The sequence below is a fragment of the Acinonyx jubatus genome, chromosome B3 (assembly GCF_027475565.1).
Source record: "Acinonyx jubatus isolate Ajub_Pintada_27869175 chromosome B3, VMU_Ajub_asm_v1.0, whole genome shotgun sequence".
Lineage (NCBI taxonomy): Eukaryota > Metazoa > Chordata > Mammalia > Carnivora > Felidae > Acinonyx > Acinonyx jubatus.
This window is the reverse complement of record NC_069386.1, coordinates 119,742,452-119,768,338: the sequence shown is the minus strand read 5'-3', so window position 1 is coordinate 119,768,338 and position 25,887 is coordinate 119,742,452. Positions and strand designations below refer to the sequence as shown.

Sequence of the window (25,887 nt, the reverse complement as noted above, 5' to 3'; positions counted from 1 at the left end):
GTGCCCGTTCCCTAATTTCCTGGGGGCTGGAAAAAGAAGAATCTTCCATTCTGACTTCCATTGTTCACTGTTTACAAAGTCCATCCCCTCCAGGAGAAAGTTGGATATTTGAAAGCCAAAAGATTGACAGATGACTACCACATCTGGGGTCCCGAAAGAATCTGCAAATGTAATTGTGTGCTATCTTTGAGGAATGTCAGGGACTAGAAATGAACCTATATATCAGTTATCCAAAGGGAAGAACAGATTAGAATCCAGTAGACCATTGTTTAGACCAGTAGACCATGGTTTAATGTAGACCATTAAACTTGATGCACCTTCTCAGCAAAGTTCTAGAATATGTCACAGATGGTTTGTGAACATATAGTGAAAGGTGGGGTGGGGGCGGGGAAAATGGGTGATGGGCATTGAGGAGGGCATTTGCTGGATGAGCAATGGGTGTTTTATGTAAGTGATGAATTATGGGAATCTACTCTGAAGCCAAGAGCATGCATATATATAATATAAAGAAAATCAGCGTCACCAGCATGGGCATCCTGAAAACAAACTTGACCACCTAATGATTTTCTAAGAGAGTCGTCTCTACTCTTTCTCAGCTATCACTATTAGGTCCTCATTATCTCTCGTGAACTGGGGAAAGGCCTCCCATCTGATCTGGCAAAATCCATCTTACCAACAGCTGCTATAGAATTCTACCAAAAAATATAAATTTGATCATGTCATTTCCTAGCTTAAATTTAAGCTTAAAATTCTTGATCATCTGTGGGATAAGGGCCCTTCACAGTCTGCCCTGCTAGACCAAACACTTCATGAGGGCCAGAACTGTGTCTGCTTTAGTGCATCATCTCGAGTATCTGGTGTGGGGCCAGCCACTTGTTAGGGTTTCGTTAAATAATGAGTTAAATTGGCGGGACACGCTGAACTTGCTGTACACACCGAACTGTCATGGTGTTTCCTTTGTTTATTTTACTAATGTTTATTCTTTTTATTTCTGTGAAGTGCTTCTAAATATTTCCTTAAAATTTTTTTGTGTACAATACAGTATTGTTAATTATTGGCACAATATTGTACAGCAGATCTCTGGAACTTATTCATCTTATATACTTAAGACTTTATACCCATTGACTAGCAACTCCCCATTTCCCTCTCCTCCCATGCCCTGACAAACATCATTCTACTCTCTGGTTTTGTGAGTTTGGCTAGTTTAGATACCTCATATAAGTGGAATTGTGCAATATGTATCCTTCTGTGACTGGCTTACTTAGCATAATGTTCTTAAGGTTCATCCATGTAATCACATGTTGCAGAATTTCCTTCTCTTTAAAGAATATTATAATATTCCATTGTGTGTGTGTATACCACATTTTTTTTAAACTGCCACATTTTTAAGGAGGCTCCATGCCCAATGTGGGGCTTGAACTCATGACCCCGAGATTAAGAGTCGTGTGCTCTACTGGCTGAGCCAGCCAGGCACCCCTGCCACATTTTCTTTACCCATTCATCTGTCAATGGACAGTTAAGTTGTTACCACATTTTGGCTATTGTGACTAGTGTCACACTGAAACATTGGAGTCCTAATCTCTTCGAGATCCTGATTTAAATTTTTTTGGATGAATACCTAGAAATGGGATTGGTAGATGATATGGTAATTCTATTTTTAATTTTTTGAGGAATCTTTATACTACTGTTGTCCATAGTGACTTCACCATTTTACATTCTCATGTAGATTCAAGGGTTCCAATTTCTGCACATCCTCTCCAATGCTTATCTTGCTGTGTTTTTGTTTTTGTTTTTGTTTTTTAATAATAGCTATCCTAACAGGGTAAGGTGATACTTCATTTTTTGTGGTTTTGATTTGCATTTCCTGATGATTAGTGATGCTGAGCATCTTTTCATATACTTGTTGGGCATCTAGATGTCTTTTTTGGAGAAATGTGTATTTCAGTCTTTAGCCCATTTTTAAATCGGGTTATTGGATTGTTAGTGGATTGTTATTTGGATTGTTCCTATTGAGTTGTAGGAGTTTAAAAAATTTTTTTAATGTTTATTTTTGAGAGAGAGAGACAGAGTGCGAGCGGGGAAGGGGCAGACACACACACACACACACACACACACACACACACACACACACAGAATCTGAAGCAGACTCCAGGCTCCCAGCTGTCAGCACAGAGCCCGACACGGAGCTCGAACTCACGAACTGCAAGATCATGACCTGAGCTGAAGTCAGATCCTCAACCGACTGAGCCACCCAGGTGCCCCAAGTCCCTTACTTTAAATGGAACAAAGAGGAACAACAGAACAAGGCCAGTGTGGTCAGAGGTCGTCTGAGGGATGATTGAAAGAACTGGAAATGGTCAGCCTGAGGAGGAATTTGCAGGAAAGATGATAGCAGGCTGTAAATATTTGAGAGGATATTGCGAGGAAGGATAGAAGGGCAGGGCTTAGTAGGAAACAGATTTTACTTAGGTCAACATAGGGGAGAACTTTGTATTCTCATTGTCTCTGTGAAAAGGGCCTCTTCACAGAACTGGGAAACATTTGACAATTGTCTGAGACTCAGTTCCTTTGTTGGGAGGTTTAAAGAAAGCTTAGTCCTTCTGAGTTTCTACTTTACTCTCACACTGACTGCCTCTCACTGCACTTCTGACACCAGAGGTGGGTGTTTTTCCCTCACACCAAACAATTCTGTGACACCATCTGGGTGTCCTTCAATTTAACTGAATTATGACACTCTACCTGGATATATAGTGTTACGTCCCACAGATTAAGGGCTGGTCCCATTAAACTGTTCCTCAGCCAACTTTAGATGCCAGTCTCAAGTAGTAGGTCTCAGGTTACCCACAATTGCCTGCTGACTTGGCTATAAATTGGAGGTTCCCATGACCTCCCCCTCCTTGGATTTGATGATTTGCTAGAGCAGCTCAGAGAACTCAGGGAGATACTTACATTTACCAGTTGATTAAAGGATATGAGAAAATATACAGATGAATAGTCAGGTGAAGAGATACAGAGGGTGAGGTCCAGGAGGATCCTGAGTGCAGGAGCTTCTGTCCCCTGGGAGTTGGGGTACGTCACCCTCCCAAGATATGGATGTGTTCGCCAACCTAGAAGCTCTCCAAACCCTGTACTTTGGGGGTTTTTGTGGAGGTTGTATCACGTCAGTATGATCAACCATTAACTTCATTGCCAGCCCCTCTCCCCTCGCTGGAGAATGGGGCTGGGGTCACAATTCCAAGCCTGTGATCATGGCTTGGTCTCTCTGGTGAGCAGCCCCCATCCAGGCGTCCACCCAGAGTCACCTCATTAGAACAAAAGACACTACTAACACCTAGTAAATGCCAAGGGATTTATGAACTCTGTGTCAGGAACTAGAATCAAAGACCAAGTATTAGAACAAAACATGCTCCGACTGCTCTTTTCACTTAGGAAATCATCAGGATTTTTGGAGTTCTGTGCCAGGAACCGGGGGCAGAGACTAATGTATGTACTTTCTGTTACGTCCCAAGAAGAAAATTGGGTGGCATAAGCTCTAAAGTCTTTCTATCTATGAGAGTGTGAGTTGACAGAAAGAAAAATAGATCTTTTCACATACGAAAAAATGAGGTTGGATTTAAGTTGTATCAGAAGGATTTGTCCATCATTTGCACTTTTATGTTGTTACCAAACTCTGCAATTTGCAGTTTTTGACATTTACTTCATTAAGTTGTATTTTGTACTGAGAAGTGGACTTTGGGTTTCAGTTTCTTTCAGTCTTAACTAAAGGAGGTTAAACCAGGGATTATCTAAATATGCTGAACCATTTTCTGAGTGCTCAAGGAAAGTCTAGATGAATAAACCATAAGACTTAGTAGCACCTAAAGGTTAGGAGCATGACTGCCCACATTTGAATCTGTCTGTACCCTAGTGTTCTTACTTGTAAAATGGCAATGATACCAGTCCTAGGCTTGTGACCTGGGGGACATGGCCTTCATTATGCATTTCACCTGTATGCTCCTTGAGGCTACCTAACAGTTCTCCAGTAAGTCATTGGTGAGTGAGTAAGTGAAAGAAATTATAAAAATCCTTTCCCTCTGATATGTGGTGGGAGCCTACCGAATGTGGAGATGACCCTCCATCCTTTGGCTCTGATTCCAGTTCATTTCATCCTAAATCTCACTCTGCCTTCTGTATTTTACCTAATTTAACCATATGCTTTCTGAGAAGTGTGATTCTTAAATTAGAATGAATTTTGTGGGGACTTGTTTTGGAAAGGGTTTTATTCTTTCATGAATGGGTTATGATGGTCTGAGAATACTTGGATGTGAGGACTTGAATAATTTATGCACTGAGCCTCTCAGAAATTGATGCCCAGGATATTTTTGTAAAGAGAAGGTTGGTTGAAACTGCCAGATTTTTTTTAAAGGTACAAGATAATTATGATTGTGCCTCTTCTCAAATATTGAATATTTCTTTCCATGATTTTCTAGAGAATGAAGATCTAGAAAACACCAAGGTGACCTCTCTAGTGGCTTCTGCCTCTGATCCAGAGTCCCATTCCTCACCCTACAGGTAGGGACAGCAACTGCTTGGCTCCTAGAGGTTTATCTCCTGAGATAAGGGATTAATGAGATGTGGATGGCAACTTTGAGGGGGACAGCAAGTTGGAGTGAAGAGTATGGATGGTTTGGTGACTAATTAGCCCTTAAGTGTGTTTAGGGGCAGTGTCAGATCTTTTTCAGATTATGAAATTTTCTTCACTCCCAGAGAACGAAATTGTAACAAAAAGTGTAGTCTTTTTTATCTTCTCTTGAAGCCCAGGTTGAAATGTTAAAACATTAGACATGGATCCCAGGTAGACTTTCAAGACAATGTGTGTTTGGTTTTTACCCATAAGATACACAGCCACACACACACACACACACACACACACACACACACACACACTTTTGGAGGGGTTTTTGTCTAATGTAATTTTTAGATTAAACCAGTGTGAGAACCTTCAATATTGTTATTCTTTTTTTAAAAATTTTTTTAATATTTATTTTTGAGAGAGAGAGACAGAATGTGAGTGGGGGAGGGGCAGAGAGAGAGGGAGACATAGAATCCGAAGCAGGCTCCAGGCTCTGAGCTGTCAGCACAGAGCCCGACACGAGGCTCAAACTTACAAACCGTGAGATCGTGACCTGAGCCAAAGTTGGACTCTTTACTGACTGAGCCACCCAGGTGCCCCTCAGATAGTTCTTAATTTCCTGCTCCATCCATTTCATCTATCTACTGTCATTAATATCAGAGTATATAGCAGAAAGGAAACAGTTGTACTGAGCTCTAGAATAAGTGGAAACCCAAAAAATTAATGGAATAATTAATGAAAAACTGTATTTTGGAGAACCCTGAGCAAATGGATATTATAGCCCAACTGATCTGCTCATGGCACAGTACTGTTGAGTAGAACCAGTGTGGTCTCAATGCCCCACACAAAGTTGATGGCTGGGCGTAGGGAGGAATGTCAAGATATTTAAACAATCTGTTATTCCTTTTTTTAAAATCTTTTTTTAAATGTTTATTTTTGGGAGAGATAGAGTTTGAGAGAATGTGAGTGGGGAAGGGGCAGAGAGAGAGGGGGATAGAGGATCCGAAGCGGGCTCTGCACCCACAATAGAGAGCCTGATGTGGGGCTCGAACTCATGAATTGAGTTCATGATGTGAGCCAAAGTTGGAGGCTTAACCGACTGAGCCACCCAGGTGCTACTGTTACTTCCTTTTTTAAAAACATTATTTTATTTTATTTTTAAGTAAACTCTATGCCCATTGTGGGGCTAGAACTCACAACCCTGAGATCAAGAGTTGCATGCTCCACCAACTGAGTCAGCCAGGTGCCCCAGTTTGTTATTTCTTGAGAAGAATTTCTTCCTTCTTACTTTTGCATATGAAATAAAGCTTTTTCCCCCAGAATTCAGATGATGGGAGATAATAATGTTTAATATAATAATTATGGTAATATAGTTAGTGATAATAATATAATAGCCATGCTTCATTGAATATTCTCCATAATAATGATAATAAAATAGTTACTTTTTACAGAATGTTTCTTAAAAAAGTTTTTTTTAATCTTTAGTTTAGAGAGAGAGTGCAGGCAGGAGAGAGAGGCAGAGGGAGAGAATTTTAAGCAGGCTCCATGCTCAGTGTGGAGCCTGATGCAGGGCTTGATCCCACAACCCTGGGATCATGACCTGAGCTGAAATCAAGAGTCAGACAGCTGCTCAACCCATTGAGCCACCCAGACGCCCCTTTTACAGAATGTTTCTATTTGCTCAGCACTATACTAGGTGCGAAAATGCATTCTACCGTTTAATCCTCCTAACAGCCCTACTGAAACAGGTGTTTCTTTTACAATGAGGAAAACAAACGGTGAATTTAAAAATTTGCCCAAGTTCACACAGCTCTAGGTTTGTTCTCTAAAGCTCGTTCTGGTAAGTAGCATTAGAAGGGTTTTGAGTTCTATGCTTAGAGCTACTAGGTTATTTATAGAACAGTCCCTTTAGAAGACCAAGCCTCCCCAAGGCTGTGTTGATTTGAGACAATTCCTGTTCTCCTCAAATCCCAGGAGGGAGCGCCTTTTCCTTCTTGCTGCCACCAGCCTTTTTCTGGATGTTGATCTGAGGGATGTTTGGAGGCTGGCTTTTGACACGGACTGATGTTTCCTCCTAAGAATAAAGTTTTGAGTGAAGAATCTACAACATTCTTAGAAAAAAGGAGATTTAATTTTAAAGCTCTATTTCTAAAATCTAGTGTGTGAAGAAAGAAGTCCAGTCCAAATGACGCTTGAAGTGCAGTGTTTATGTTTTGTGTATATTAGAAATGGAAGGGCCCAACTCTCTCTCTTGCCAGTGAGGCTGGCAGGCTGGTCAGGCTGTCCCCTCCCTTGGGATGGCCTCCCTGCTCTGGGTCAGCACAAACCAGAAGGCTTACAGTGGGAGTTTTTCCTTTATGTGATTTATCATTGGCATCAAGTGATTTGCAATTTATCTTTCCCCAAATACCCTTCATTGATTCTTCAGAGCATGAAATGCTAATGTGAACATTAAACTCATGTGGCTGTTGCATGTCCTGTTTAAAATAGTTTATTTGTTGGTGTGCCTGGGTACCTCAGTTGGTTAAGCGGCTAACTTTGGTTCAGGTCATGATCTAGCCATTTGTGGGTTCGAGCCCCACTTTGGGCTCTGTGCTGACAGCTTGGAGCCTGGAGCCTGCTTTGGATTCTGGGTCTCCCTCTGTGCCCCTCCCCCACTTGCGCTCTGTTTCTCTGTCTCTCTCAAAAATCAACATTAAAAAATTTAAAAAGAACTATTCTCTAAAATAGTTTATTTATTTTTAAAAGATTTTTTAAAATTTATTTTGAGAGAGAGCGTGGGAGGGGCAGAGAGAGAAGGAGAGAGAGAATCCCAAGCAGGCTCCACACCATCAGTGTGGAGCCCGATGTGGGGCTCAAACTCATGAACCATGAAATCATGACCTGAGCCAAAATCAAAGGTTGGATGCTCAACTGACTGAGCTGTCTAGGCACCCCTAAAACTTTTTTAATAAGCAGAACAATATTTATACAAAGTAGCATACACAAAGGCAAAGAGGAGACTTAATTTTAGATGCCTTGTACAGTAAGGTCAGGCTAATGGTCAGATTAACTTGTATTCTCACATGCCAGTATTTCTCTTTTGCTCCTAAACAAAAATTAATATATTCATTTATTTATTCAACAAATATTTTGGGACTGTCTACTATTTATTCATTCAACAGATATTTGTTGAGAGCCTGCTACTTACCTGGCAGTGTTCTAGGCAATGGAGATACAACAGTCCAAGTCCCTGGTCTCATGGCGTTTATACTCTAGTGGGAAGGGCAGACAGAAAGCAAGCATACATCCTATTTCATAGACTCTAAGTTGCCATCACCTGTAAGATGTACTGTTATTTAATGAACTACCAAGAAAGGGAAAAATGTCCCAGGCAGAGAGTCTAGTAATAGACACTCCCTCCCACCCTCCCTCCCACCACCTGCTCCCATCCTTCATGGAGCTAGGACACCAAAAGCGTGAACCTTCAGTGAAAAGGTAAACAAGAAAAAAGATCCTTCCACACAGAGAAGGACCGCAAGGAAAGTTGAATGTTTCCATCTTGGCTCTGTGTAAGGGGAGGAGGAAAAGATCTCCCCTGAGAATATGAACCATGAGTCTGTAGTCACCAGTTTGTGGTCTAAATTCACCGTGCCATTGGAGTTTGAACAAAACCCTCACACAGAACTTATTCAAGTTGTCTCAGTTGGAAGCCCTCCTGAATACTGGCAGAAGCAAAGGCAAATCTCCTGGGCAAAGACTGTGTCAGTCCAGGCCCCGGGCAGTTGTAAGACACCACCAGTTTTTAGGACATCCTGCATTTCATTTGTGTTAAAATCTGAAAACAAATATACACCTTGCAGTCCACAAGATACGAGACATAATATGTCAGGCAGTAGTGAGTGCAGTGAAGACAGGTGAACAGGGTAAGGCTAGAAGGACTGATGGGGCTAGGGCAGGGTGAACCATTCAACATGCGGCTATCTGGGGAGCCTCCCTAGAAGTGAAGCTGAGCAGAAGCCTGAAGGAAGCCCTCAGGTAACTGGCAGCAGGATATTCTAGGCTGAGGTGACAGCGGGTGCAAAACCCTCGAATGCTTGAGGTGTTTGAGGACCCTCAGAGATTCAAGAGGCCATTGTGACTGCAACGGACTGGGCACGACGACATGAGGTCATTTTAGGAGATGAGGGTTCCATGTGATGGGCCTGGCAGTAGATGCCATGCATGCCGGGAACAGGGCCCATCCCTGCCATCAGGCTCACTTACTAATGGAAGACACAGATAGGGATAAAGAGTGTCAAGAAAACAAAAGCAGACTGGAATTTCTGGGCTTAAGAGAAAAAATAGGCTTGCAGCCTAGACTAATTTACATTTTACACAGGATTACCCAAGCAAAACCATAAAAATCAACAGTATCCCATACCTTTGGTTTTTATAGTGACTACCTGTTGTTTGTCCTGAGGTAGGTTGGGGTGACTTGTATACTCCAAAAGATGGCTCTGTTTTATCTGAAAAGAGGTAATTTGTAAACTAGGAGTGCTTTTTCTTGTTTATAATTTAAAAAAGGAGAGAAAGAAACTAATGAACACCAAATAAGTCCTGTTTCCCCATATTGTCTCTGGTACTGTTTTCCAGTCATTTACTCAGTGGGGAAATGATGCTTGAAAGCAGTGGTTCTCAAACCTTTACACAATTCAAAGTTATTGAGAATTCCCAAAGAATTTTTCCTGTGGTTTATCTCTATCAATGTTTACTATATTAGAAATTAAAACTGAAAAATTAAAAAATAGTTATTGATTTAAAAATGAAAATAATGAACTCGTTGCACGTAAACATAAATAATATGTTTTTAATGGAAAACAACTGTTTTCCAAAGCAGAAATAATTTAGTGGGAAGAGAGATGTTGTAACTCTCTTTCATGTCTGGCTTCACAAAGACAGTTGGATTCTTAGATCTGCTTCCGCGTACATTCTGTTGCAACATCTCGTGTCCTATACTGGAAAACTCTAATGTATTCTCTTGAGAAGATGGAAATCAAAAAAGGCAATCACGTCTTAGAATTATTATAAAAAAAGTCTGAAGAGCCCCAGCGGTCCTCGCACTGAACTCTGATGACTGCTGCTCTAAAGAATCCCATGCCACCTTTTGTTGACAACAGATTTCCAAGAGACCTGGGGTATTGTGCCATTGCCCTGGCACCTAGCTCACTTTGTGGTCTTTCCAGAAGCCAGGGGAAAGGGAAGAGAGCCGAAATTATTCCTCTGCTTCTTTAAAAGTATTCAAATTGTCAGGCCTTAAGTCATTGGGATGATAGATTAACGTGCTTAAAAAGGGAAAGAAAATGATGACCTTCTTTTATTAGCCAGTGTGATCTGGAGGATGGTGTGAGGCGGAAAGGCTGAAAGACTGCTCCCAGCCTGACTGGAGAGGGATTGCCTTGCTAATCAGTTTGCGCCCCCTGTGTTTTGGTGATTGATTTCTGGCCCTGGCGAGGCCTCCTCTGTTTGCTTCTAACAGAAGTTTTATGTGTAGAACAGAACTGGGATTCTGACTTTTGTTGAAATTCTGTGTGGAGCAGATGGTGTGGGTCCCAGAGAACAAAATTCAGACGACTGACCTGCGTGTTCGCCATGGTTCTCAGAACCTGGGGCCTGGCTTCATCAGTCCTGGGCCGTCACACGCTGTCACCGCTTTATTGTGGGCCAAGTCAGCCCGGGGCAGTGGTCAGCTACACTGACAGTGGACCCAAATGCCAGAGGAAAGCAGAGGTTGGGAGATGTCCCTTGAAGGTTGTTTTATTTCTAAGTTTCTCCAAGACTACTGTGCCCTTTGAAAGAGTCCTTGAATTGACATGCTGTCTTCTTCTGAGAGGCCACAGACGGTATCTCGAGCGAGTGAGGATGCCACCGAAGATCTGCGAAAGACAGCTGGTGCCTTGGAGGCGCAGGCCTTGGTGGAGCAGGAATCGCTGCCTGCAGACCAGGCCCAGGTCCAGGTCCTCAACAAGGTAGGGAGGGCAATGTCGCAGTCTCTTCGGGAGGAGCGGTGTGTGGCACCAGAATCTGGATGTGTGTGGATGGGTTGGACCTAGAAAGCATTGGGGTGTCTCAGTTTTATTTATTTGGAGAATGGTCATGTGTGTCACCCTCAGGGCCCATCACTGAACTAGCAGCTACTCAAGAAATGAAGTGTTAGAATGGATGCTCATGTGGCGTCTGACATCCTCTGGATGTGAAGAGCCTTCAACCATGGGATCGTGTTTTAGCTTCAGTTTTTTTGTGGTAGATCTACTCAGGACTTATGGTCAAGGTTCCATAGAAGTGGTGTAGATAGCAGTAATCTCCCTGCCATGGAGGAAGGAGTTGTTTGTATTATTACTAACACATATATTATAATAACTAATGGTATTATGGTCAATAAAGACAATGCCAAACATTATCATTACATTTGCTTTACGAAGCATTTTTATCCACAATACTTCTTTTGCTTCTGAAAACAAACCTATGAGACAGGTACCATTATGTTCCCATTTTACAGATGAGGGAACTGAAGCCGAGATCTGTTGGTGACTTTACTAATGCTGTGCTGCTAATATGTTGCAAACTAAATCCTTTGTTTAGCCTTGTGGAAAAGGAAAGACTCATGTAAGCAGGTTAGCCAAAGTCTGATTCACCTCATTTGGCAATAGAGGTAATATCTTCAGAAAGAGATATTATAAGAATATAGTCTGGGATGAATTCAAAATTTCTTTCTTGCAAATATAATTCTGGTTTCTTAACTGGATAGCCATCTCACTGGTATGCTGTCCCGTGTGGCCAGTGGGTGTACATTTCTTGAGTTGCCTGCTGACTGCTTGGAGAAGGATCAAGAAGTTATGGCATAAAAACAAGAAACGGGAGCACTGATCTGAGTGGTTTCATGTGAGACCCGCTAGAGAGAGACTGCAGCCTCCTGCCATGGGTTAGCAAGGGCTTCGAATTTCAAGGGATGCTTGTACTCTTCCGTGGAGGTTAGATATCTGGCAGCAAATGGACTGTTTAAATACATTAAAACAGGTGAAATGACAATTATTTACGGAACACTGTTAGTGGATGTGACAGCCAGTGGCATGGGACATCCCGGATGTGCTGTGGATAAGCCAGGGACAGAGAATATAAACCACGGGCTCCCTCTGCAGTGCTTTGGTGACTTGATTGACAGGGATCTGGAGGTAGCCTGGGAGTAGGGATTGTAGCGGGAGGCTGTGTGGCAGAGTCAGAGCTGGGCTAAACCCCGGATGCAAGCGCTGTCATGAGAGGGGCCACAGGGAGGTGCTGTGCAGGTCACGGTGTGGCACAGAAACACTATTGGTGCAGAAGTCAGTAGCAAGCTTGGAGGAAATTCACGGGCAAGGATTTTATAAAGGGTCTGGAGTGGGAGAGCTGCAAAAGGGAGGAGGGAACATAGCACATCAGGCTTTGAGCTGATGGAAAGTAGAGGCAATAGGGCGGGGGTGGGCAGCCCCCTTGGGAAGGAGGCTAATTGGAATCTGCCATGCTAGTAAGTGCTCTAATCAGATTTCCATTGTGCAGATGGCCAAGTACCAAGTTCCACAAAGGTCCGGGGACATCGTTATGATCCAGTCTGAGCACACAGGAGCTATAGATATCCTTTCAGCTGATTTGGAATCTGCAGATCTCCTGGGGGATCACAGGAAAGGTGAGACCTTTGGGGGTATGGAAGGTAGTTTCTTTGTTCCCCGTGGGTGGTTAAATAAAGACAGGCAGACAGATGGAAGGAAACTAAGAAGGTGACTTGTGAAAGGCAGTCAAAGAAGCCAGGAAGTAGAAAGAATGTCTTTGACTATGACACCCTGCCTAAGCAAAATGCCAGATTTGGCTGTATTTTCTCTTGGTTTCTCAGTAGTAAGCTGCTTGTCCTTTTAGTGTCCCCACCTCTGATGGCTCCTCCGTGCATCTGGACCTTTACCAAGATGAAGGAATTCAAAAGCAAGCTGGGCAAAGAGAAGAACAGCCGTCTGGTGGTGAAGCGGGGTGAGGTGGTGACCATCCGGGTACCTACCCATCCAGAGGGGAAGCGTGTTTGCTGGGAGTTTGCGACTGATGACTATGACATTGGCTTTGGAGTTTATTTTGACTGGACCCCTGTAACCAGCACTGACATAACTGTGCAGGTCAGTGATTCCAGTGAGGATGAGGATGAAGATGAAGAAGAGGAGGAAGAGATTGAAGGTAAATTTAATTTTAGCATAATTTGCAATTTGCTTCTTCTGGCTCAACCCAGTTTCTAATGACCACCTCCCGTATTATACCAGTTCTTCCCTTCCTTAGAATGCAGGCGAGGAATCCTGCTTTCAGCACTGTAAGCTAAACTGAGTGGTACAGGCCAAAGTCTGACCCTCAAAGAACATTCTGGTGGGGTTGGTATTGGTGCCTTAGTGGAAAGCTTCTTTTGCTTTTAATCAGTATCCAGCTGTTTCCCCAACATCTCCTTGGGGAAAGGGATGGGATGGGCAGGAAAGGGGTGGGTCAGTGCTGCAGTATATAGATCATGTATAAACCGAGATTATTTTATATTTCTCTCACAGTTTGGGATATTTGCCATTGTTTTTAGTCTGGAACCAAACTGGGTGATTGCACATTGCTGACTGTACTCCTCTCCAACCTGTCACAGTTGGCCGACTACTGTTTACTTCCTTCATTTTCATGCCCAGAGCAGGTTTTTTTAACCTAAATAATCTTTATTGAGATATAATTGATGTATAACATCATATTAGTTTCAAATGTACCACGTAGTGACTTAATATCTGTAAATATTGCACAATAGGCCCAGAGTAGTTTTAAACATAGTTTCTGTGCTCTATTCCAGTTGTTATTTGCAATGCCTACTCAGGATGACTCAGAGGCTTTTTTTTTTTTTTTTACAATAGTATGAGTAGGTTCTAAGTAGGTTCCAAGCATCTTGATTTTTCTATATAATCTTAAAAATCAATCCCTTGCTTCTTCGTGGAAAGGCAAGTCTGCAGGGAAATCTTCAGGTTTTTAGGCAGTGGGGGGAACCTTGTGTCCTACTTTGCTGTTCTTTAGGAAGCCAAGTAGAAGTTCTGGGTCACTCTGTTCAGTGTGTTTGTATTTCCTACCTCCATTAGCTGTTTCTTTCTCCTGTTGAATGAAGAGATGTCAGAATCTTCCCTTCGAAATATTTTCTCCCCCTTGGAGATGTCCAGACACTTCCGGAACTAGGTGGGCTGTATAAGGCTAAATCATTGTTTCTCAGTGGAGACATTATTGGCATTTGGGGTGGAATGCTTCTTTGCTGGGCAGGTACTATCCTGATGTTAAGTGCTCCTGGACACTCGGGCACTAAATGCAGTATCACCCACTAGTTTCTCTGATGGCCAAAAGGTCAGCAGACATCTCCAAATTCCCGTAGGAGGGTAAGAGCATTCCCCCGGCTAAACGCCACTAAGTCACCTGGTCTTTTCTCTTGAGGTCAGATTACTCAGTCTCTGAAGTCATATCCCAACACTGTGCCATTTTGCTTATGCAGACCCTGTCCCAGTTGGCGACGTAGAGAGAGGCTCCAGGAGCTCCCTTCGAGGTCGCTATGGGGAAGTCATGCCCGTGTACCGGCGAGACAGCCACCGGGACGTGCAGGCTGGCAGCCACGACTACCCTGGTGAGGGCATCTACCTGCTCAAGTTCGACAACTCCTACTCCCTGCTCCGCAACAAGACTCTCTACTTCCACATCTACTACACTAGCTGAAGGCCCGCCGGGACAGGAGGCAGGCGGATATTTGCTGGCTGGAGCAGGCTGCCAGCTGGTGCCTCTCGTTTTGGATAGGCAAGAGCTAAAAGTTGAGCGTGAGGCTCCTGACCCTCACGTCCTGCCTGGCATGCCTGACTGTTGACCCCATGTAGCTTTTCCCCCTTCTCGGCTTCTGCAGGTGGTGGTGTAGTGCTCCTGTTCTGTGGTCCTTGACTCACGCTCCTCTTGCTTCAGACTCCGGCCACGTCCCTCCGTGAAGGAGCCCATTGGGCAAAAGCCTAAAGGGTAGTTGGGTGTTGTCTTTTAAAAATAGGCTTGTTTTGGTACGAGGTATTATTCCAGTTGCTGCTCTCTCCTCTCCCACAGCCTATATTGCAGATGTGTTTAGTGGCACCCAGTCTTCATCTTTTGAAAGTGCTGGAAGAGGAAAAGCACATTGTCCATGAAGGAACCCAGTGTTTTGGATGGAGAAAGCTCTGTCCAGCCTCTCACCACTGCCATATTCCCGCCTGCTGGTTCTTCTTGGTCTGTAGCACAGGCCGGGAGCCCTCACTGCCTTTGGAGGGGTGTTAGTAGTCCAGATTGTTCGACTCCGCCTCGTGCCCTCCTCTTGCCTTTCCCACACCTGTGTCCTTGCCCTCACGGCAAGAACGTCCATGCAGTTCTAAGTGACGATCACGTAGTCTAAGATCCAGAGGGGAGAAACTGCCTCCATCACTTCCTGCTTCAAGAGGTAGTGTCCCTTAGCAAGGGTGCTGGCAATTGAAGGGGAAAGGGTGGAAATTAGGTACTAGATTGATCTCAGAATCCACATCTTTGCAAGTCAAATGTTACTGAATTATTATTTTTTGTATAATCAAAGAAGGGGTATAATCTGAGAGACAAGGTTAAAAAACAAAAACCACTCCAGATTCCCCACCATTCTTTTTTATCTCGAGGGTAGGAGTGTTATTTAGTAATTTTTCTTCAGAAACAATCTGACTTCAAGTTTCTGGATTTAGGTTTCTTGCATTGAGGGTTTAAAGCTTTCGGTGTTCGAAGTCTCTTAGAAAAGGTGGTAATGAAACTTCACTGTTGCTGCTGATGGGATTTGTCTTTACCAGGCCAAAGCTTGCGTTTTCCGGGTCACAGCCTTCCCACTGTGTTAGTCATGAGGCCCAGGAGTGCCACGGGAGGATAGGGGAGCTTCAGTCAGTAGCCAAAACGGTGGGGTGGCTGGGCCTCGGGCAGAGAGGGGACCACTGTGGTTGTCTGTACCTCCTTGTTTCTTATTCCTTGTGTTGAGTCTGTTACTGCCTTAGAATTTTGAGGAATGATTCAATTTATTTATTACTTTATTTATTTTTTGGCACATTTCATTTTTGCCTCTGAGATACTTTCCATCTGTTTCTTAGAAGGCTTCTGTCTGCTCTGAGCCATTTAGGCCTCCTCTTCTGTGGAGTGAGATGATGATTTTAGGAGAAGCTGGGAAGTGATAATTCCCTTCCTGCAGGTCAGTCCTAGGATGCTTTGGGAGGACTCTGCCCTTCTGGGGTGGATGATGCCACCCTCCCCCAGGATTCCCTGTGAGGAATTCCAGGCCGTGAGGGGCCCTGCCCATTCACCCAGGATTGAGTGCAGGGGAGTTGACTTGCCAATCAAGGATATCCTATGATTCTGGGATTTCGAAGTCCTTTGCCTGCTCTGAGGAGTCCTCTTCCTCATGATGTTTCCTTTGGCTCATCCCTTTCTTGTGCAGGTGTCTGACACCAAACCTGTCCTCCCTACGGGAGCAGGAACTCGATCAGGGCTCCTCACGGTAGCACCTGTGTCACCAACAAAGGGCCGTACAGCCTGTACCTTCTCTTCCCCTGGGAGCGAAGCCCCAAGGAGGGTAGGATGTTGTGGACCAAGCAGCATCACACCACCATTGTTTTATATTTCAGTGCGTTTTGTAGAGGATTACACTGGCCAGCGTTTATCTACCTTGTAAGAAATTAGAAATGATTTTAGGGACTATCTGTTCGGGCAGCGAAAAGCGAACTCGCTGCACATCATCTAATCATGAGATAAACGGAGCGAGCACTCTTTCAGCATGAAGTTGAATCCTGCCTTAGCTAATTGAGTCTAATCTTTATAAAATAATTTTCTACTGAGCTGTTCTCCAGTCAGCTAAAGCCTTGCTTATTTATTTTTCCTGTTTATTATTAACTTCTGGCTTTCTCTTAAAATGGAGCTGCCAGGCCCTAGCAAGCTCCCTGGGACAACAAACACTATTTTTGCATGAGCATCTCTGTACTTACTTTCTTTGGCATCCTGGTTCTGGTGCTTCAGGGAAGCCTGAGGGACCTGTTCCTGTCACCTCCGTGTGCCTCTTTTTGTCTGGTCACTTTTGAAATCCTGGACATTGTTACATTTCACCCTGCACTGGCGTTTCTTTGTTCCATTAGCACAAAATGGCTAAAAAGATATTTTCGCTGTCTAACCATTTACTCTTCTCCTATTAAATTTCTGCAATCATTGAACTGTAGGGACCAAATATTATTTGTGGAAGCACATGTAATTACTGAGAATTTCATAGCCCAGCGAATCCTCAGAGATCATCCTTTCCTTAATCTCTCCCTGTCCAAATTCTTAAAAGCAAACAATGAAATCAAAGTCCTCTGCTTCCCCTGTCACCCTATTCTCTAGAGCACAAATAAATACTAACAAACAGAATTCTGAGAATGCTTTGTAGTGTGAGAGAGAAATTCTCTACACACAGTAGCTGACTTCTTAAATTTCTTCAGTCTGTTTAGCTTGGCCACTCTGTTGAGAGATGGGGCTTTTAGAAAGGAGGACATGTTTGTTTGTTTGTTTGTTTTTTAATTTTTTTTTCAACGTTTTTTATTTATTTTTGGGACAGAGAGAGACAGAGCATGAACGGGGGAGGGGCAGAGAGAGAGGGAGACACAGAATCAGAAACAGGCTCCAGGCTCCGAGCCATCAGCCCAGAGCCTGATGCGGGGCTCGAACTCACGGACCATGAGATCGTGACCTGGCTGAAGTCGGACGCTTAACCGACTGCGCCACCCAGGCGCCCCAAAGGAGGACATGTTTAAAGTGTTAATTTTTTCTAACACTTTTTGATAAAGAATTTTCAGCAAGCAGAGGACTTAAAAGTAGAGTAAGTGTAACTGTGACGCTGCTCTGGAAAGACTTTATTCTAATCTGTTGCTTTATGACAGGTCCTCAGGACTCCAGAGTTAAAACTCAATCCTCAGACAATGTATAGCTTTACAATGGGAGTAGGTAACAACCTGAAATAAGGCCATTCATGTATTTTTAAAATATTTTTTTATCTGTTATTTAGGAAGGGAAACCTCAGACTTTTTAAAAGTACATATTGCCCCCTACTACGTGTATATGAAAGAGTTAAATCTGAGAGTTCTCTGTCTTATGTTAATCAGTAGGACTCAACATTATTGCAAAACTTACCAGTTATAGAAAATATCTGAGTTTTGATGTTTTTGATGGGCCCTATCCAGTTCCTCTTTGGAACAATTAGGTGAAAACCCAAATCCTAAAGTCTGTATCTTTATATTTATTTTTTGAGACCACTTTTCTGCAAAATGTTGCCTTTTAACCCCAAAGTATATGATTCTAAGGCATGGAGTTGAGTGACTCTAACATTTACATAAAAGATGATTGTTTTAGTGGAGGGAGGGGGAGAGGCGTGAATGAGTTTTGTGCAGCTTGGGGACTACCTTTTAAAACTGATAGTAAGGAAGAAAAAGAGAGTAAAATGAGGGGAAGAGAGATAAGCTATCAAATGCATCCCAGAGTTTTGCTCATATCCCAATTTTGTTTAGTTCTTTAGTGTGTATTTCATTAGTTGGAACTGTTGTTGAAGTCAGAAGCCTTGCTGGTCCTCATTATGGTTGTTGGAGAAACCTCGAACCCCCTTTTGCTGTCTTTCCCAACAGGATAGACTCCTTCTGAGTAGGTCTTCTCTACCAAGTGTAATCCCCTGACCCGAGGCTGGATTTCATCTCCGTGTTCTCTGGGCCGTGGAGAAGGATGGTGAAACTAGAAAGGGGCTGGGAGGAGGTGCAGCTGTGTCTCGGCAGCCCCCGTTGGTTTTGACTTGGCCAAGAAAGGGATGAAATCAGTTAATTTTGACCAACATCACAGAAGGGCCTCAGGCCACAGGCATATGTTTGCGAACCAGCTATGCCCCTGCAGGCTGACCTCCCTGTGAGGTGTAGGAATCACCATCTTCTTTAACCTGTGTGGAATGGTCACACACATAGCAGTAAGTGGGACAGTTCTCTCTTTAAAGAGCTTCCATTTGGAATTTCTCCTGGGTCTAAAAGGTCCACATCAGCGTCTTTAACTAGTCTCTTTCCACCTGGCCGAAAGGGTAGAACTCCTGGAAACCTGAATTTGCTGGAAAAGGAAAAAGCACCATCCCTATAGAATCTCAGTGGTTGAAGAGAGTTGGAAGGTGAGTTTCTGTCTGAAGGAAGGTAATTTCATTTCTTTTATTGTGAGGGGCCGCACATTAAGGGATTAATGCTCTTTAGAGAGCAAGTCATTGTTTGAATTGTGTTTGTGCTCAGGAAGCCACGATGCATGATTCTCTGGGAAGTAAGTAGGAAATGGGTATCTAGAACCAATCACAAGCTGGGTGCTCTCCAGTAACCCAGTGTGTGGTGAGCCTCTTTACAGCCAAAGTCCCAGTCTTCATGCATGGAATCCATTCCTAGGCCCTCATTTCCACACACCTGAGAGATAAAGAGGGACTAGGCTCCCTCCATTTCTCTATGATATCTTGATTATTTACGATATTGTTTAGTACTGGCAGTATGGTATCCAAGGCCTCTGTTTATCCGATTAATCATCTAGTGTGAGTTGAGTGGATAAGGCAGTCAGCCTTGGTTGGAAGTAGGACTGGGGAAGGATTACGACTTATAGTCCCATATTGGGATAGCTGAGTTACTGGTATATGACTATACAATAATCAGTTGGAACTCTTGTTAACCTTACCAAGTGAATGAAGAGGATATGCCAATGGGATACTGATGAAGACAACAAGTTAATTGAGTCGAGTAATAACTAGAGCAAGCCCTCCTTCTCTGGGAACTATGTGTGTCACAGGTTATAAATGCAATTGTAGTGTGAGTTTGCAGCTCCTCCGTGTTCTCAGAAGGAGAGGAACCCCCTGGAAGTTGGGTCCTGGTGGGCAGTTTTCTGGAGATGGGGGAGGCATCTAGGAGAAAACTGCTTTGGCTTAGTTGGTACCTGGTGATGGTCGGTGTTACCCCTTTGCTCTGTCTAACCCATCTAGCATCTGTGAGCACTTCTTTGACCTCTACCCACTTATTTAGATTCTGAGGTTAGGGCAGGATTTGGGACCCAGAGGGTGAGAGACGTTTTGCTAAGTATTATGTGACCAGATTTCATTGCTCCTGCCTGAACCATGAAGGCCACACAAACCCCTGCTGTTTGAATCGCTTGTCACTAAGCTAAGAAAACCCAGTGGCCCAAGGCCTGATGGGGTTCATTTATAAATAGTTATTCCTTCACAAACGAAGTCCACATGTAAGATGCTGGCTTTGAAATTATTTGTGGTTCTGGTCACTGGTTTGAACTCATGATCTGATTACCATTATACATACTTTGATTTCTTTTAGGTCCCAGGCATGTGGACCGGGTTAATTTCATGGCTCTTCCTTACTCTAAGATGTGAGGAGAAAGTGCCCCAGAAATACAGATATACAGCCTTCCTTATTAGATTCCACAGTTTTCTGTCACTTAAAGTACTTATCTAAGGGTAAAATAATATATGTGAAATGACTTCCAGGGGACAAAGTGCATTTTCTAAAAGTTCTGATATAGGGTCATGAACAAGTCTGAAGTTTAGGTTTGGGATATTCTAGCATATAGGGTTCCAGAAGAGCCCTTAGCCAACAGTTTAAAGAGTTCTCTTCCTGAACTCACTTCTTCACTCAGGTTTGAAATATCTCTGTGTAAAATGTTCCTTGTTATTGTTATTGTTATTGTTGATTTTTAGGTTCAGGCTGACAGTTGTCTGGAAAACATTATCTTAATTCCTTCTCTCACGTCCTAAGTAGTACATTGTACTAAGAAATTACATGTTAAAAACTCTACTGACCTCCATTTCTGAGATTATTGTCCCATAAATGAAGTTGTTTTAATTTAATCAAGTTGAATTATGTCCATTTAGCCATGTTCAAGAGCAAGTGTGAAGTCTAGAGAAGGCAGTCCTGTAACCCATGGACTCTGGTGTGCCCATTTGCCCTTAATAATGGGAAACATTTTGAAATTCCCAGAAGAAAGTTGCTTTGTAATCAAAGGGATGGATTATGAGAAAGCCAGACTTTGGGGAAGGATGACTGGGATAGAGGGAGGTGCTTGCAGATTTCCTAAACTACTTTATGCCATTTAACTTATATTTCTGAAAGGCCTGCTTTGGTGCTGTGCACTGAGATCTGTCCATTGAATGAAAGATGATGATGCTTTCTTGGCAAATTGGCAACCACAAAGGCGTCCTTTCGTTATTCTATATCATGCTTTGACGCTGATGTTACAAAAGGGGTCTGAAAGGGAAACAGTCTTTTCTTTAAAGTATAAAAGTAGCCCAACCAATCATTTATTGCAGTCATCTTGTTTTACATGTTCTGTATCATGAGAAATGCTGTCAACAGATCCTATGATTTCTAAGAGCTCTGTACCAAATTGTTAACTCAATCGTTGTGTCCTGCTGAGTGGTTTTTCCTTTAAAATACCTTCTCTTACCACCCTGTGGCACTGAATTTGTTGCTGTGATACACAGATGATCCTGAGCTGTGGTTCTTTAAATAGCTCAGTTCTTGTGTTTTTATATTCCGTAACTGTTTTGTGAAGCTTTTGTGCATTCTTTGTCTTCTCTTCCAAGTTTTGAAATCTGTCCTAAATAAACTTTTTCACTATGCACCTGAAACATTTGACTTATATCTTAATGAACCTGATTTACATTTGACATTTTTTATTCATCTCTGTATTCCTCCTGGAAGAAAGGTATTCTGTAAATCTGTGTAATTCTGTAATCTCTTGATTATAAAAATTAAGAAAAATTAACAATGAAGAAAAGATTGAGAAAGATTAATGATAGATCTTTCAGCCATGTTTAAATTCATGGCAGAGTATTACGAACTGGGGACTGGGTTTGGCCCGAGGGCAGAACAGGTGGGCGCGCAGTGATGATTACTAAATAGAACATTATAGTTTTATCAGTATTTGGTTTCCAGTGATGTTCATTTTCCAATGAGCTTACTGTGTTCAAATTTGGAACAGGTACTTTTGACATCAGGGTAATCATTAACGCAGTCCGGGTGATATTAATTCAGCCTTTTTTTCATTTTAAAAATGACACTTAAATGACATTTTAAAAATGTCTTAGACATCTCTTAAAATGCTGCCTATGTGTGTCTCTGGTATTTATTACAAAATGAGAAAGACTCCTATCTGAGGAGGAAGGAGCACCTTTGAAATCTTTACTTTAGTGAGATCTGTGATTCTAAGACAAGCCTATTAGAGCTCTCTCTGTTTTCCTTTGCGTCGTATTTTAGAGGCTGCTGTATAAGGGAGGAAGAGATTGGAAATAATTGTGAGTTAAGTGGATATGATCTGCCCACCAGACTAGGGCACAACCAACCATAAAAAGCCCAGGCAGACTACATGGAGCTAGGGACCTTTTATGAGTTATGTTTGGCTATGCTGAATGTATAATGGCTAAGTCATAATATATTAAAGGTTATTTTTTATTTAAACATTTATTTTTTGGAGAGCACAAGCGGAGTGGGGGCAGAGAGAGGCGGACAGAGGCAGACAGAGGATCCAAATTGGGCTCTGCGCTGAGAGGCTGACAGCAGCAAGCCTGATGCGGGGCTCGAGCTCACAAACTGCAAGATCATGACCTGAGCTGAAGTTGGATGCGCAACCAACTGAGCCACCCAGGCGCCCATTGAAGGTTATTGTTTAACATTTAAAGGCATTCATTTCTGTCACATCATTGACCCTGACACAGCTCGGGATTATATGTTGCAGCTCTTGACATTTAGTCTTATGTTCTTTAACCTATGAGGTTCCGGCTAAACTCGGCAGCCATGTTAGTTCACATATTCTCTGGCAGTGGAATGATGCCTGCTGGTGACTTTGGAATGAGAGCTAAGTAAGTTATGTTTAAAAGTTAGGAGGAGCCGATACTATGAGTCCTTCTGAGTATGTGTATCCACCTGCGTGTTCAATAAGTGTACTACTTTCCTTAATGGATATGTCAAATTGCTTTGGAACAAAATCCCGTATATTTTGCTTTGTTCACAAGTGTGTCCGGGAAGCACCTCCTTCCTGGTTTCATCCTTCTCAAGTATTTGCCGGGATTTCCCGCTTCCGTAGAGGTGAAAGACCCTCCACACCTAACTACCACTCCAGCATCTGCCAGCCATTCCCTGTGGCCACTCCCACTGTGACTGCAGATCAGGTCTTCCTGTGGCCTCTGACATACCAGGTCAGAGATCTGCCAGTTGTTCCCCACAGGTCTGATGACTGAGGTGGGAATGAAGGACTTGCCATTTACCACCCACTCAGCCTTTGGAAAGAGGCTCCTGCTGGGAAACATGCCCTAAATAGGTGATGGTTTTGAATTGAAAGATACATCTGACCCCTGAAAACCACTTATTTGCAGACCTAAGGGAATCACAGAAGAGGCAGTTTTCAAAACGCTTTAGAGAATCCTAATTATTGCCAAGTCCCAGGACCATTTGGCTTGACCTCTAAGTCATCTCTGTACTTAGGGAAATATTTGCTCCTTCATGATCTTCTAGGGCCCCCCAAAGAAGAGAGGGACATTCTGGGAGGGGAGGGGGTGGCCAGCCATGGCTGCACAGGAAGGACATGTTTCCATCTAACATGCCCTTACGTAGTAACGCTAGTCACCTTGTGTCGCACGGGGGTCACAGGGAGGTCGGGAGTACAGTCCTATAGGAGTTTGAGAGCACTCAGCTCTCATGCAGGGAAGATGGCTTAGAAAGGCCACATTCTTTTACTCCCCTCCCTGGAGCACAGCTAAGTTCTTCTGGGAATAAAGAGGGTTCTCCTCCCTCCCATGAAACCAGCCACAGGGCCCCGGAGGACAGTTCCCGTTGGGGAGGGCTGAAGCCAGCAAAATCTCAGGTCTCCACATCCCTCAAGGGCGGGTCAGCTTACTGTGCTGGTGACCTGGACTCCGCAGACAGCCCGGGGCTGGAACACATGGAGTGGTAGCCTCACTCTGACTCAAAACCACAGGCCCAGAAACCAGACCGCTCTCCTTTCTCGGGCTGTGGTCCTTCGGCAAGGCCAGAGCCTCTGCGCATCCCATCGCCCCTTTCCACACTCCCCTCCTCCATCCCTCAGTTCACCCTGCACTGGTGGCTCCCCCCCCCCCCCCCCGCTTGCCTTCTCTTGCAGGCCCCCAAATCTCATCTCCAGTTCCCGCACTTCCTCAACAGGTCCGGTGCCCTAGCCCGCAGGAGACACCCAGAGTTGTCGTGGGCCCTCGAGAGCTCAGGCACTGTCCTCAGGTCTCGGTGAAGAAGGCAGCCATGGTGGTCCCAGTCCGGGTCCCGAGACCAGCCCGTGGTGCTGCCAGCTGTGTGGAGAGATCCCAGGGCTTAGGTTCTGTCTTTCAAATACAAAAATCTCCTTTACAAAAACATCGTGAGGTGGGAAGATAGACGACTGTCCTCCTAAAGCCAGTGCAGCCGAGAGCCACAAAGGTTTACGCACTTCCTCTGGGTGGTGCAGGTGAAGGATGCAGGGATGCTGCAAGTACCAGCATGGTCCAGGTGAGTCACCTCGCAGGAGCCCGGAGCGAGTTTCTTTCTCTGCCGTAGACACATTTCTGGTTTTTGTGGAGAAGGTCAGGTTTGTCTGAGTTTGGGGGTGGGGGCTCTGGGGAGAGCCAGATAGAAAGGAGCGCCTCAGAAATGGGACTCCAAGGATGTCTGCTGAGCCTAGAGGAAAAGCCACAAATTCATCTCTTTCCTCCCTACCCACCCACAGCTGGTATTCACCTTACATTTGACACATACCAGAAACTTCCTGTTGAATCAGAGGACCAAACTATGCGAACTATGAGAAAAATATGGAAAGTGTGCCACAGATGAGGGATGGTTTCCATGTTTTGACAACAGAGGCTGTATCACCTCTTCCCCTGATTTGAGATTTCCTTAAAACCCATTAGGCTCTTGCCACCAGTTTTAGGCTGATAGAGTCCCAGGTTAAAAGGGTTAATATCTGGTAGTGTCCAAGAGAAGACCTGAACTCTTAGAAGTCATCTTGGATCAGACAGACAAGCGGAGAAGCAATGGTGGGTCTGTTGGGTGGTGGAGTTCACATGCCAATTAAACTTCCACCAGTAAGGGGAGGGACAAAAGCTCAGGAAGAGCAAGGGCCATGTCTACCACATTCTCTGTGGCACGGCCACATATCCCTGCTCCCGCCGGGGTGGGGGGTGGTGGGAGGGTCACCTGGGGAGGCTCACTGCAAGCTGGTGGACTGAATGGAGGGGGTGGCAAATCCATTACTAGCTGGAGTAGGACAGCCACCACTTTTCTTCCAGGAAAACCCATTCCCCCCTTCACTGTATCTAATTCTCTCTAGAATCATTCAGGGCAGGAGGAGTGGTCTCAGGTTGTCTGTCTCAGTGCCCTGTCCTGGATGCAGACTCTGTCTAGTTCCCTGCTTTCCCGGAAGTCTCTCTGTTGCCCGGAGATGGGACTGGGAGGAGGAAGGGGTGGAGGAACCTGGTAACCTCAGCAGTGTTGGAAATCGGTTCCAATCATCTGGGCTCCCAAGGTGCCTGCTGGCGAGGGGCAGAGCCAGCTCTCTCCTTAATCCCAGGGAAGTGGCGGCAGCAGCCCGTCTGGCCTTGCCCACAGCTCCTCACCTATCCCACTGTCTCTCCAGAGCCAGGAAGGCTGACTGCCATGGGGCTGTGGGAGCACAGCCTGAAGTGGCCAGCCTCCTTTCCCCAGAGTTCGTTCTGTCTTTAAAATCCACGGGGGCTGTAATCACCTTCAACTTCAAATGTCCAAGTCAGGTGCCAGTCCTGATCCCTGGGCTGAGATTAGTTTCTTGAGTCAAGGTTTTCTGGAGGGAGGCCAGGTGAACTTTACCCAGCCAGGCAAGTCTGGGGTAAGCTGAGGGAAAGATGGCGGCAGGACAGGAGGAACTGCCGAGTCTCCCTTGTCACTGCTGTGTCTCACCTACTGTCCTGTGCTTTTTTCTGGCTCTGCCAGGACAGACGCAGCTTGGGAACAAGAGTGGCCCACTTTGGTCATTCTAAAGCCTGGAACCCAAGTTCAGGAAAGAAGAGGCCACAAAGGGGATGATGGGAGAACTAGGTACTCTGGGATCAGGGCTGAAGGGACTCGGCTGAGAGTGGCGGCTTCCATTTGAACCAGACACATCGATCTCAGTTCACTGTTTAAACCCTAGCCATGCAGGGGAAATGAAATCTC

General features: G+C 44.2%; 1 protein-coding gene across 1 annotated transcript in view; it reads left to right on the top strand.

Moving 5' to 3' along the window:
* Nucleotides 1-21,326, top strand: part of TMED8 (transmembrane p24 trafficking protein family member 8) — a 35,206-nt gene extending 13,880 nt beyond the window's left edge. Inside the window, exons 2-7 of the mRNA XM_027066279.2 lie at nucleotides 4,470-4,551; nucleotides 10,464-10,599; nucleotides 12,164-12,290; nucleotides 12,518-12,823; nucleotides 14,142-17,192; nucleotides 17,445-21,326. Coding sequence (XP_026922080.1) covers nucleotides 4,470-4,551; nucleotides 10,464-10,599; nucleotides 12,164-12,290; nucleotides 12,518-12,823; nucleotides 14,142-14,359 — 869 coding nt within the window. The 3' untranslated portion in view covers nucleotides 14,360-17,192; nucleotides 17,445-21,326. The remainder of the gene's footprint in view (nucleotides 1-4,469; nucleotides 4,552-10,463; nucleotides 10,600-12,163; nucleotides 12,291-12,517; nucleotides 12,824-14,141; nucleotides 17,193-17,444) is intronic.
* The last annotated feature ends 4,561 nt before the right edge of the window (nucleotides 21,327-25,887 follow it).